Raw genomic sequence first — 13,719 nt, 5'->3', positions numbered from 1 at the left:
CCCTAAATGGAAACAAAAAGCTCTCTCTCACGGAGGGATCAAGCGGGTGTGAATAAACAGCCAGAGAGGTGGTGAATAGCGCCACTAAAGGCCCTGAGAAGTATGCTCGAAGAAGAGGCCTTGCGTATCCCAATCTCGGAGGAAACGTCTCCGCTTCTCCCGGCCAGCCCGGGAATCTCCCTGTATCTGGTCCCACTGGCCTCTGAGTGTGTGTATAATCTCACTCCAGATGTCGGCCATGACCTGGGCAGTCGAAAGAGAGGTACCACCGAGGATCTGCGCGCAGCGCGAGGGCCAAATGTGCCATCCAGCGATGCTACTAATAATCTCCCAGACTGGTTGCCTCTCCTGAGATCCTGTGTCTGCCTCTGCCAGGTGCGGCGGGATGCCCTCGAGCGGCCCCCAAGTCCCCTGTGTGATAAGGAACATGGGGTCCTGCGGGCCTGCCTCGAACAACTGATGAAAGCCAGGTGTGGTGCTGCACCAGCAGAACGCGCCCCAGGTGATCAAACCTAGCTCCGGTGCTGCGCGAGTAAGGATCCCGAAGGTCCATCTCCACACTTCCTGGGCGCGAGTGCAGCTCCACAGGCAGTGTTTTGGTGACTCCTCGTCCTCATGACAAATCTGACAAAGTCCATCCTAACCAATCTGTTGCAACGAGCTCCCCACTGGAAGACCCTTGTGGGCGAGTAGCCAAAGGAAGTAGGAAATCTTCCACGGCCGCCAGCTCTCCCACAAGGCCTTCCAGAAGGCCTGCAAAAATAGCCTGGAGATACCCTGAGCATACCAACTGGGCCGCTAGGTGGGCGGGCGGCTCTGCATCCTCCCGAGAACTCTCCTGCCCAATGTCGTGTTGTAAGCGAAGAAAGGGGTCGGCCCCTGGCCTGCCACAACCTCTGGCCATCTTCACTCACCTGGGTCCCAATCAAGCTCTGACAGGGCTCGCCCCTCCCAAAGTCAGAGTTGCCATAACTGCAGCTGATCCTGCTCTATATTAGGATCGATCCGCCAAACCTTCCCCACGAGGCCTACGACCCGAACCCTCTGCCACGAGAGAAGGGGGTCGATGAGCACACCCTCTCTCCTGAGTCGGCCGTCCCCCAAAACCGTGAAGAAGGAAACAGAGGTGTCGTCCATCTGGCCTGCAACTACCAGTGGGATGCCCCGGGGGGTGAACTGTTCAAGCCAACGGTCATCACCAGGCATGAGGATCTGAATCTCGGGTGGAACCAACCAACCGGCAGGAATCGCTCCGTCTATCTCTGTGCGTCTCGCTTGAGCTCCACGGACACCTCCAGCTGCGGCTGCTAGAGCAACGGTCTCCAAGTGTTTGTAAGTGTCCCTCCAAACTCGAAGGGACCGGGTTGGCCCCCGCATCCAACCGTCCCACAGGGTATGTGACCTCTCCCCCAGCTGAAGGCCCAAGGTATCTCTGACCTGATCGTTCCATATGAGCGGCTGGCGGTCGATCTCCTCCTGACAGCTAGGAGGGGACTGGAGGAGACTGAGACGGAGTCGCCTCCAAACCATGAGAAGGCTACGAATGAGCGGGGAGCGGGGGTGAGTAAGCGGTGCAGAGGTGAAGATCCACCGGAGGGACGGTAGCCACTCTCCACCTCGGCGCGGAATGCAAGAACTGATCCCCTGCTAAAGTAACATCTTCCACGTTTGCCCCCCCGGGGTCAAACTGCGGATAACTAACTTGCCCAGCAGGGCCTGACTCTGAAGCTCAGGATCAATGACCCCCAAGCCACCCTCAGCCTGCGGAAGAATGACTGTCTGCCAGGCTACCCTGGCTCTGGTATCTCTGAGACCATCCCCCCCAGACCACAGGAAATTCCGGACCATCCTCTCGAGCTGTGCCACGCTGGATCTCGAGAAGCACCAACAAGAGGCCACATACCAGGCCGTGGCCAGGAGAACCTGGTTGACTACAAGAGCACGACTTGCAAGAGAGAGCTTAGCAGTGCTCCAGAAAGCCAGCTTCCGTCAAATGGAATCTAGCACCGGGAGAAACTGCTGAGCTGGCGTGATGTCCAGGCCGACCTGAAAGCCGAGATATCTAGCTGTCTGTCCTCGCAGGATCCATCTGAAACCCAAAAACCTCCCCCACTGTGAGCATGCCCCAGGGTTTGTGAGAAAACCAACTGATTTGTTCCAGTTGATTTTCGCACTGGCTGCCGAGCAGAAGACCCCTAAGGCCAGCCTCACCCTCTCCAGCATCATCTCATCATCCTGAACGTACAACGCTGTCATCTGCATACTCCGAGTCCAGGAGCTCCGTGTCCTCCCTGATGGGAAGGCAAACACCCCGGATCTCGTTCGACCTCGCCCGAAGGTAGTATGTCATCGTCTCAGCGAAGAAGAGAAACAGGTAAGGAGCGAGGGGGCAACCTTGACACACTGATCTCTCCAATCGAAATCGCTCTCCCATCCTGCCGCCGATGATGACCCTGCTGGAAGCTGTCCTGTATAACGCTGAGGTACCCTGAATCCATCCCACTGGGAATCCTAGTCTCTCCAAAGTACCCTCCAGGAAGGACCAGTCCACTCGATCGTAGGCCTTCTCAAAGTCGAGAAGTAGGATGGCTAAGTGCGACCCACTGTGCTGAGCCCACTCCGTCGCCTCTGAGAAGGTAAAGACATTATCCAGGATACTGCGATCCTGGACAAAGCCTGTGTGAGTGTCATGAATGAGGTCAGGAAGTAGTGGCCGAACTCTGGCGCTGATTATCTTGGCAAGGATTTTGTAGGCAGTGGTGAGGAGAGTGATCGGGCGCCACTGACGGATCTCCTATCGGTCTCCTCCCTTCGGGATGAGGCAAATCAATCCCGAAGAGAGGCTCTCTGGCATATGTCCGCTGCAACCCATATTATTTAGAGTACCTACATGATAGTTTGGAAGAGTAAACAACCATACGTCAGTTTGAGATTAGTGCTAGTCTTCATGGTAAATTGCCCATTTTCCATCCTTTCTTGCAGCCCTGACTTTATCTAATTCAGTTGCCTTAATCTTGAGTTGAGCTTGTATAAGCTCCTTTGCTATCCATACTTTGGTGCCCTTCAACTTGTAAGATTGTCAAAGAAGCTTGATCCGCATATCTTTTGACTTCAGTGTAAGAATTGCATGGCAAAATAGAAGTTGGCCTAGAGCCTTCTTGTTGGTGATTCCGTGCATATGGAGAGGGTGTCATGGTTGCAATTGTAGAGTACCGAGTCGTGATAGATGTTGAAGGAGTTGAGGGAGTTGAGGGGGACTTGGAGGAGAGGGTAGGCCAATCCATAATTGGCTGTTTGTTGAACCCCCTAGCTTAACCTAACCCCGGGTTGGGTTGGGGGTTAAGTGCAACTCGGGGTTAGGGTTGATTTGGTTGCTTCTAACAGGTAGAGAGGGAGAGGTACGGTCTTAGAGGTACGGGCTGCTACTAGTGATGGACTGTATGGGTTGTTGCTAACGGATGTACGGACGGGGGGAGGACTAGGACTAGGTACGGACGAGAGGTACAGAGAGCTATTGACGGAGAGAGAGAGAGAGAGAGAGAGAGAGAGAGAGTTTATTAAAGTCTGCTAAAGACCGATGGGTCTATGCTACTGATAGAAAACCTGATACAATGAGCAAAAGGGTGGAGCTACAAAGCGAGCATCCTACCCATGCTAGAGAAAACTGTGTAACTTAAACAATGCTATCATCATACATGTCACCATAGTCCTAGACATCCCTGGCATCATCATCCTCATAGTAGATGCAGTTTGATCCAATACAATACAATACAGTGTGAGAGAGAGGGAGGGAAAGAAAGTTGTTAAAAAGTCTTCAAAAGACCGAAGGATCTATGAGATTGAAAGAAACAACTGAAAGGGTGGTGACTCTAATCAGGCATCATCACCCACAACGAAAACAACATAATCATATCGTATACAAGAGGGAAATTTGAGCCGGTGGTCAGGGTGGAAGTTGTGATGTGACATCACTTTGATGTGTGTGTGTGTGCGTGTGTGTGTGTGTGTGAGAGAGAGAGAGAGAGAGAGAGAGAGAGAGAGAGAGACGTGGCACCCACCTTGACTCACACATAGCTTGCGATAGGCAAGGGTAGACCATCACTTGTCACCCCCCCTTACTCTGAACGGGGTGGTCAATACCCATCAAACCAAAGTGAAAGACAATACATTCATTTTTGCGGGACAACCTAGGACAGGAGTACCGCTTGACTTCAAATACATTCAATTTAGAGGGACAACTCAAGGCTGAGAAACTTGATTGACTCAACACAAGCACACAAAGCTAAGCATCATCTATCTCCTCAGAGAGGAATAGATCATGCAACATAGCAGATGAAGTTTCCTACTCAAGGCCAGTAGATGTAGCATAAATATTCTTGAGCTTGTCTAGGTTCTCCTTGGTTGAAGTAGTGAGGACAAGTTGATGAAGTAATTTATTGACCAACCTCACACCAATAAGCGCCAATGCTTTGTCATGCTGCTCATCCCTAGTGGAAAGTGGTGCTGATGAGTCTTCACCACGAGGACTAGGGTCCATAGTAGCAAACTGAGGTAACAAACTTCGCAGCAGCAAATGAAGAGCCAACAAGCTGAAATGAATAACCAGCAAATAGAGGGGCTGGTCCAGGGCTCTGAAATGGATCAGCAGCCTTCACAAATGCAGGGCGGTTGAAGAAATGCTTGAATAAACGTTTCCAGCAGCTGGTCGATGACCCCGGAGGCTCAAAATTTGTGAAGCGCTTCCGCAAACCAGCTCCAAGCTATACCAAGAGGCTGTAGTAGAGGTATGGGTGAACCAAAATGCACCAGCAGATCACCAGGCCAAGAATCAGCAATTCTAGATGAAATAGAGGCTAGGAACAACCCCAAAAATCGCTTTGTTGAAGGTGGAGCAGCAACCCTAGAGCAACTCGAAATGCAAGTGATTGCTCCGAAATAGGTCGAGGAGGCCTCCAAATCACCCGAGATGCTGCAACCGACGCGTACGAACGAAGACCTCATGGAAACCCTAAAACAGGATTGCAGATGTGCTGAAATGGCTTGAATCTCGACGCGCGTTGCTTCTAACAGACCTGAACAGTGGCGGCTATGCAGTAGCAGACTCAAAATGGCTCGAAAATGCAGGGCAGCCTCAGAACTGGTTGGAAATGTCCTCAAAAGGCCTCGAACTTCTGCAAACGGCGCACAAAAATGGTCGGCTATGCTGCGGCAGCAACAAAAGGTTGATTTTTGGCGACAAAAACCTTCACACGTGCTGGCAGACCTTGAAAACTGTGCTGACCTGCAAGGAAATGGGCCACCTAGTGCTCCAAGAGAGCTTGAATAGAGGCGACTGGCTGTGGAGGTTGTGGATAGGCAGAAATGAATGGAAATGGCAGCAAGGAGAAGCAGCTAGAGGCTGAATTGAGGCGAGTGTGCAGAAACCCTAATCGGGTATGAGGACTTGAAGGAGGCAGCTAGAAATGAACTAGGGTTAGGGAGATGATGACGTGGCAGGGCAGCTATGGCAGGGTGAACCAGAAACATGGTGAGAGAGAGAGAGAGAGAGAGAGAGAGAGAGAGGCTAGGGAGTGAAGAAGTGATACTCAAATGAAGACATAATGAAGGCTTTCATTCATTCATCAAGTATATCAAGATAAGTGAAGTACAAGCCTTATATAGGCTACTCACTCACACACTGCACCTAGTGCATATGGGAAAAGTCCCATAATGACACGTGGCACTCACACATGACTCACACACGAACCAGTACTAGATCACCTAGTACTACACACCAACACATCACACCAACACTCTTTGGCTATGATATCTCCAACAATAGTCACAATGAAACGCTTTTCATTGGTAATGCGACGTTTCGAAACTTGCAATAGTTTCGAATCGTTTCATTACCTATGAAACATGGAGTACCTTACCTTACCTCACCTAAATCAAAGATATTAATATTTCAGTAAACTTTAGTTAAAAGTTTGACATTTAAACTTTGTAGTCTAGATCCTAGTCTCTGTATTACTAAATTAGTTCAAAGCTCACACTCTAATTCAAATTGTCTCAGCTAATTAGTAACAACTTAGAGACTAGAGTACTTCCAAAATCATTGGGCATTATAGGCATTGTATGAAGGCATTTTGTGAACTTTTAGCTTGTTTTGCATAGTTTCAGCATACTATATTTATGCAGGGCCTAAAAATTGCATTTTTAAAGACTGAAAATACAAAGTGAATTTTTGAAATGCCCCTTGTTTCTTTGAAATGTTAGAAATGTTTCATGTTTCTAAGTATTGAAATGTTTCTTTGAAGTATGTTGCAGATCTTGACGTTGGACAGATATTTCCCACCACTATCTACTCTGATAGTTAGAGTGCTATAGCCATGTGCGGAATCAAGTGTTTCATGTGTGTACTAAGCACATTCAGGTTCATTGTCATTATGTTGGAGAGAGACTGTCAGCAAGGAATATTCAACTTGTCTTATGTTCCAACACAAGGCAATCTGACAGAGATTTTCCCCAAGGGGCTTCCTCCCCCCAAGTTTGAAGCTTTTCGGCAAGCTATACACTTTATTTTACGTGATTCTCCCATCCCTTTTCATAGGTTGCTATATCCTTTTGGAACTATGGCATTAGCTGCAAGTATCTTTGAGATGTTTCTAGAGTATTCACCCATATGGCCTTGTAGGCTAGTACTAGCTAGTTCTAGGCCTCTTAGTTCATTTTAGCTAAGTCAACTCTTTTAAAATGAGTTCTAACATGAGTTCACCAGTGTAGGTTTATGGCTAGCCTTATGAAGGCTTGTACTTTCACTTCAGCTCAACGTTTTTTCTGCAATAGACTTCAGTTCAGTTTCAGCTCTTGTTTCTTGCACTGGTATTTGTGCTCCACTGCTTCCACACAACCCTACAAGATTGCCACTAAAAATATGGCCCATTGTCTATGGCTGCAAATCCTAGTATACTAAGGTGTGCTGGTTGCACCAGGCGTATCTATCGTAATGGACAATGGGCTTTTGGTCGACGACGTGAAGTTCTGTTTGCAATCTTCCTATGGGTAATCTCTGGGATTAGATCGGTATACCTTTGCAGTAACGTGCCGTCATAAGGATTTCAATGTTACCTTGAACGCTTTATGTTTGCTGCAGAGAGAATAAGATAAGCCTTTGTTGTTTGATATCTGACAACTCATCTACATGTAGGTCAAGTGGGGTTGCGACTTGCAGAGTGAGCACGAACGTTACATAACAGAGAAAGTGTTTAAAGGGACACCTGTTATTGTCACGGATTACCCAAAGGTGCGAAAAAAAATTCCCAAAGTTTTTCATTGTACAAGATATTTCTATGCACTGGTCTGCATTTATGTAGTTTGGGAAGGCAGGAAAAGAGGGCACTAAACCTACATTAAGTCTGTTCTACTAGATTTTATTGGCATAGAACATGCAGAAGGAGAGTACTTGGTTATATGACACGTGTGTTTGCTTTATCAAAATTTGTGTTGGCATTTTGACATTTATGTACATTTGTTAGCAAAAGTAAAGATTGACAACTTTATCACCCAAGTCTTCAACTTGGTCTCACATGGGTATCCTCTCTTTTCAAACAAACTGTGTAAGCCATTTCATTTTTCAGGAGATAAAGGCTTTTTACATGAGGCAGAATGAGGATGGAAAAACAGTTGCAGCCATGGATTTGCTTGTACCAAGGGTATGAAAATGAAAGCTTGTATGAGATCTCAGTTCCTCCCCTCCAAAAATCCAAAAAAATAAGTAGTAGCTCCGTCGAATCTTATTTGTGCATCAATTTGCAGGTCGGTGAACTGATTGGTGGAAGCCAGCGCGAAGAACGCTTGGAGGTACTAGAGAAGCGGATTGAGGAGCTTGGATTAGAAAAGAGTAACTACTGGTGGTACCTTGATCTCAGACGATATGGTACAGGTTTGTTAATCACCTTTATGCTCATTGCCAGTGGGTTGTACATTGACTAGGCAGTTGACTCTGAAGAGGTAAGATTAAAGGCAATCAGGAAGCTGGGCAAACTTGCTTTACACTGCTTTACACTACAGGTAGGTTAATCACCTTTTATGCTCATGGCCAATAGTTTGATATGATTAGGCAGTTGAATATTAAGAAGTGGTGAGCATCTTAGGTAAGGCTGCATGTTGGTGGTATGTAAAACCAATTTAAGAATTGAGCTGTTTAAACTAAATGACTGAGTACCTCCAGGAAGGCTGGGTTAGTGCCATGTTTGTACTTTAGGTGTAATATCGATTTGTCCTCTCCATGCTTGTTGATTTAAAGCCAATTGAAGAGCCACTTCTTTATATGACCTCCGACCAAGCTTGCTTTTTCAAACATTATATTCAAATATCCTTGTCAACTGTTGTCTGAGTATGCTTTGGCATCCATTCAATATCCTTGATCATGTTCAACAGCCCTTGTACAATGTATAGTCCAGGAATTACAAAATAAATTATGCATGTCTCTTGTTTTGTCCTAATGTCATAATAAACAGAGTTGAATGGAACACCTTCAAGAGCAATCAAGAGAACCTGTGGGACCTTAAAGGCAAACAATTCAAAGACTTTTGATGCACATCCCAAATGGGTGAGTGAGTGAGACTATTGATGGATCGCGAGCTGGGAAGAGAAAGAGTGAGTAGTAAGAGCTATTAAGTTCCAAATGCAACCTATGCCGAGATCAGTCTTCTATCAGAAAAAGTGAAGCTTATTAATCCTTAATATGTTACAAACTATATATTTCCATATACTCTTATATGCATTCGTGCATAACATTCTTTGAGTGGGGTCCCAAAAGGGGCCAATTATCATGTGCCATGTGTCCAAACCTTTACATGGCTCGCGCTGTGTCACCATACTCATCGCTGAGCCACTCACGTGGAGTCTCTGGCCATGGACTTCTTGCGCCTAACATGCTTTTATGTCCATCTCCATACAATTACATAGAGGGTGAGGCATATGCCCCCCCCCCCCCCCCCCCCCGGTAGCCAAAACCACCATTAGCACCAATCGAATGTCACGCCATCCACTTGGGGACAGTTGGCCACTTCTCCGAGATACAGGACCCAACCGTCGCCGTGTCATACTGTTTCAGCTCTCGAGTCGCCAAGTCATGAGGGAGTACCCCACAAAGCTGCCACTATGGGCCATCGCATGTTGTTGGGGCTAGTCAATGCTCCCATCACTATTTGTTGTGAGGCCTCTGGGGCACGGATCAATTGGATCAGATCTATTGGCTTCTTCACGGGCACAGAGGAGGTTCAGGAGGTCCTCTGTTTCCGGTGGATTCCGTGGGGGCAGACAACAAGATACCTTGATTGCCAGGTGGGTATTGATATCTCATCTAGAGCAGCATATTGCCCCAACATGTTCACTTGCAACCCTATGAGGAGTCTATCGTTGAAGTCTGAGCACCAATGCTTCAGTACTTGAGGAGAAAACAAGAAAAAGCAAGTCAGAAAAGGCGCAAGTCTCTTAGCCAATTTGACACAAATTGACGCAATCCCTCTCTGGTGGAAGTCCTATGGTACTAGACCTTTATTTCTATTGCAAAAGCCCTCTCAAAGTCATCACTATGTGGGCAAATTTCAGTCTCCAATCTCTGCTTATTTCTTAGTTCAAATTTTGGCAGTTTTGTGGATTTGAGTTTGACCAAGTCAACCAAGATTTGGGGCTTCTTTGTTTTTTTGCAAGAATTTTTAGTACTAACTATGCTGGATTGCTAGAGTTCAGCCATTGGACTTGTGAGAGTCGTCATTCACCTACAAACATTCTACTTGGTGTATTGACAATCTTTCCTTCGTAGCTTTGTATTCATGGAAAGATAGTTTTTAAACATGCCTTCTTCTTGTGGTTCTAGCAACACTCCATGTGTTAGGAAGATAAAGAAGAAGAAAACTCCAAGATACATCAATAGGAAGGTCACTAAACTCCAAGGCAAATCCCAAGTCCCTTATTATTATCAATATGCAAAGGGATTTTTAGATTTCATTGCTTGTAATATGCATCTCTATGGTGATGGTTCATTTTAAAGAAGAACCAGAGGATGTTAAAGCTCTCGCTGCTTTCACCACCCAAGTCAATCTTGATGAGGGTGATGACCCATATATTGTGTAAGTTGTTTGTGTGTGTGGTCAATAAGGGTTCCCTGCTACCCTAGGATGTCCCCCTTAAATGATTGTTAGTCTTATGTTTGAGGTTTTACCTTATTGGACCCATGGGGATTTCCATACATAGTCATTGTCCAATCTCCCAGTTGTAAACCAAGAGCCATAACCAAAGTGATTCACAGGTTGGGGTCATGAGTGTTGTCACTAGGTGGGAACAAACCATGTAGTTTTTTATGTATTACTGCTGGGGTGAGGTCATCAATTTGTGGGGGGGTATGAAGGAAAAATTGATGTAATGGGGTGTACCAAGGGGTACAAGGGTTGTGTGTTGGTTAGTGTGACCAGGTTTGGTGGTAGAAGGTTCTATTAGGTGTGATTGAGAGATTCATGGGCTTGATTGAGAGATCAAGGGAGTGATTTGTGGATCTGGAGGTGCTCTCCTTTGGGGCACATGCATTGTATCAGTTGTCCTTATAAGGGCCTCTCCTCTCTTGAATAAACTACTCTATTTGCTTCATTTGCTAATTCCTTCTTGCTCTTCCATCAAGAACTACTATTTTTTGTCCTAGCTTGTGATCCAAAGTTAATGTGTTACTGGAAGAGACAACAAGAAGCCCAATTGCCAAGAAAGTGAAGGGGAGAAAGAAAGAAAGAAAGCAAGGGAGACAATGTAGAACGTCTAAGGGTAGGCTTCAAAGGAGCGAGGAAACAAGTTCCAAATGTGATTGACATTACAAGGCATGTAGGCGAGTGGGAGTACAAGGCATGTTCATCATGCTCCATTTGGTACAAAATGGATAGAAGTTGCTCGTGGGAAGTTAACTCCTTGTCCATTGCGAAAGAGAGAGAACTTAAAGATAATGCAGGAAAAAAGTACTCCACACAAGATTGGGCTGGAAGACCCCCTCCCTCCGAACAGGGTATTTGCTTTACTTTTGGCCCAATGTGGGGGGCCACACTTTGATGGGTGCCTGTTGTTGGAAAAGCAAGGACACTCAACGAGCCCATGCGAATTGTATGATCGATTGTCAGCTGGAAGAATGATGGGTTGTTGTCCTTCGTGTGGCTATGTAGAGTGACTTCGTTCTTGCCAAGTCTCGTTGTCTCCTGCACAAAAGCCTGAACTGGACTCTGTTGCTACTAAAATTGTTGCTATAGTGAACTGAAATGCTGTCCCCCCATCTGCATGAACAATCGACTGCTCACCAAGGAGAGCGGTCTGCTATAGGAGCTGCATTTGCTGCTGCTGAACTGTCCTTAAGGTCAGAAGACGATAGATCTGCTGCTGACATGGCTATGGGTGCTGCTGGTTGAATGCCTACCGTTGACCAGGTCGACCATAAAGCCAACATTGGCAGAAATTCAAAGCGTTGACTCTTGATAAAAAAGTAAACTCTATGTCTTTTGACCTGCTTTGTCATCTGCGTCTTAATTCTTGGCTGCTGCCATAGTTGCCTTCGTACGTGTACTAACATTTTTTCCGTACGCGTTCCGTACGGCTGTACGTACAGCTTTCCGTACTTTTCTCTCTCTCTCTCTCTCTCTCTCTCTCTCTCTCTCTCTCTCTCTCTCTCTTTTGTGTGTGTGTGTGTGTGTTGTTGTGGGGTGGGTTTTGTTTTTTGGGTGTGGTTTGGTTTTTTTGTTGTGTGTGTGGGGGGGGGGGTTGTTTTGTTTGGGAGGGGGAATTGATTTTGTGCCTGGCCAAAACCTTGGAAAACACATTTTTAGCACTATTCTAATCCGTACGTTGCTAATCCGTACTCCGTACACTATTGGCCAACTTTGGCTGTGGTTGACCTCAAGGATGGTCTCAAGGAGGAGAAGGATGAGGAGGATGGCACTGATGCAGATGATGATGAGGATGAGGATGAGCAAGAGAATGAGGATGAGGATGAGGATGAGGATGCAGGCTGCAGCTTGAGGCTTGAGCCTCATCGGTTGTGAATCGTGATGCATTTCAATTTTCAGCTTTATTTCTGGGCTGTGGCAGCCTTTTCTTCTATGATGTTTTGCCTTTGATGTTTTGGTGTAGTACCTACTACCTTTGATCATGATGTTTGGTGTAGTATTGATCTATCATAGACACTATTTATCAGAATATAGATTCCAAATGACTCTGGTCTCTAGAGAAAGTTTGTAGCTCTATGTCAATGTAATGTGTACATACAATGTATATCTTTCTAAATGTTTTTGAGTAAAATTAGGGTCACGTATGTTTCAACCCTAGGGACTGAACCATACTCCAATCATACTTCCATACTCGTATGACGTATGTGTATGGTAACGCATGGAAAAAACTATGGAGCCTGCTGCTGTAGGCTGCCATGCTGTTGTTTGTAGGCCTCCGTACTGCTACTGACTCGGGCTTGTCTTGAATGGAGACGCCCTTGCAGAGCAACAGTAACACTAACTTCCCAAGGCCTGGCAGATGGTAGATCTGCTAAGCTAATCGAATGGCAGTGATCACTGTTGTCCCGTCAATGAGGGCCCACAACTAGTGGTATGTCCATCTACTCTAGACAAGCTTGAAGTCCAAGAAGCTTGCCACCACATCATTTGTAGGGAATGGATATGACAAGAAGAATGTTGACAAAAGAGAAGGGTCGAGTAGTTTGAAGAGGGCGAATTTGTCTGGGTAACGTTAGCGAAAAAAGACCTCTTAAAGCAGAGAAATATTGGAGTTTGTGGAGATCCTAAAGAAGATCGGCACATAGGTTTACAAGATAGAGTTACCAACAAGCAAAAGAATCAGTATGATGGTTTTAGAAACCAAGTAAGAAAACGAGTATCCCTATAAGGTATTATGTCAATGGCAATCCATCTCACCATTTCTTTGATGAACTTGTCCACCACTACTGTAATGCTATTATATTTCGTCATGGTTCTTGGCAGTTCTACTTTAAAATCTATGTTCACATCTTCTGCTAAATGGTGATAGAGAAGTATAAAAAAGTGTCTAGTTCAAATTGTTATTTCTAGAGTAAATGCCGGAGACAAGCGGATGGAGAGAAGATGCTAGCACTGAGCAAGAATAGTCTCAAGATCAGCCCCAAGTGCTATCAATTTGTGAAATAAAAATCGATGAAGAATGAGAGTCCTTGAAATAAAGCACAATTTCGGTAGGGCTTCAATAGCCTATTGCACTAAAAAGTGCCAAAAAGGGCCACTTTGGCATCAAGAACTGTGAGTGGTTTGCATGCACAGGGGTAAATCTTAATGGCAGGTACACAGTAGGGCATACAGCATGGACATCAGAGCAACAATTTTAAGATATGTTGGAGATTCCAGAATATTTTGAAACCCAGAAGGCAGCTTATGCTTGGTTATTGATGAGAACGTAAGTGTAGTTTTGCTTAGTAAGTTATTTTTGTTTGTCATGGTGTGGCTCTTACTAGAAGGGGTATGTCTTTCAATAGTGGGGCATGTCCCTAAAATGAAGGGGTGTGACTTCTCTTAACAAGCATTTGTGTCTGTTCAGTAGTAACGAGCAGTGCAGTGTAGCCGTGCAAACAGTGTTGCAGATGTAGCCCTGCAAGCAGCAACGTGCAGCACAGTGCAGAACATGGCACACTGACAGAGGCAGGTGGAAAAAGAAAGTATCTGC

The 13,719-nt window shown here is 45.9% G+C and overlaps 1 protein-coding gene across 1 annotated transcript in view; it reads left to right on the top strand.

The window, feature by feature from the left end:
* Positions 1–13,719, top strand: part of NS1 (Class II aminoacyl-tRNA and biotin synthetases superfamily protein) — a 92,083-nt gene that overhangs the window by 76,283 nt on the left and 2,081 nt on the right. The window contains exons 12-14 of the mRNA XM_087385693.1: positions 7,190–7,285; positions 7,620–7,694; positions 7,798–7,924. Coding sequence (XP_087241819.1) covers positions 7,190–7,285; positions 7,620–7,694; positions 7,798–7,924 — 298 coding nt within the window. The remainder of the gene's footprint in view (positions 1–7,189; positions 7,286–7,619; positions 7,695–7,797; positions 7,925–13,719) is intronic.

The sequence above is a fragment of the Dipteris shenzhenensis genome, chromosome 15 (genome assembly GCF_047967505.1).
Source record: "Dipteris shenzhenensis isolate YYH24624 ecotype China chromosome 15, Dip_SZ_1.0, whole genome shotgun sequence".
NCBI lineage: Eukaryota > Viridiplantae > Streptophyta > Polypodiopsida > Gleicheniales > Dipteridaceae > Dipteris > Dipteris shenzhenensis.
The sequence above is the reverse complement of the archived record's forward strand: the minus strand, read 5'-3'. Positions and strand labels throughout refer to the sequence as shown.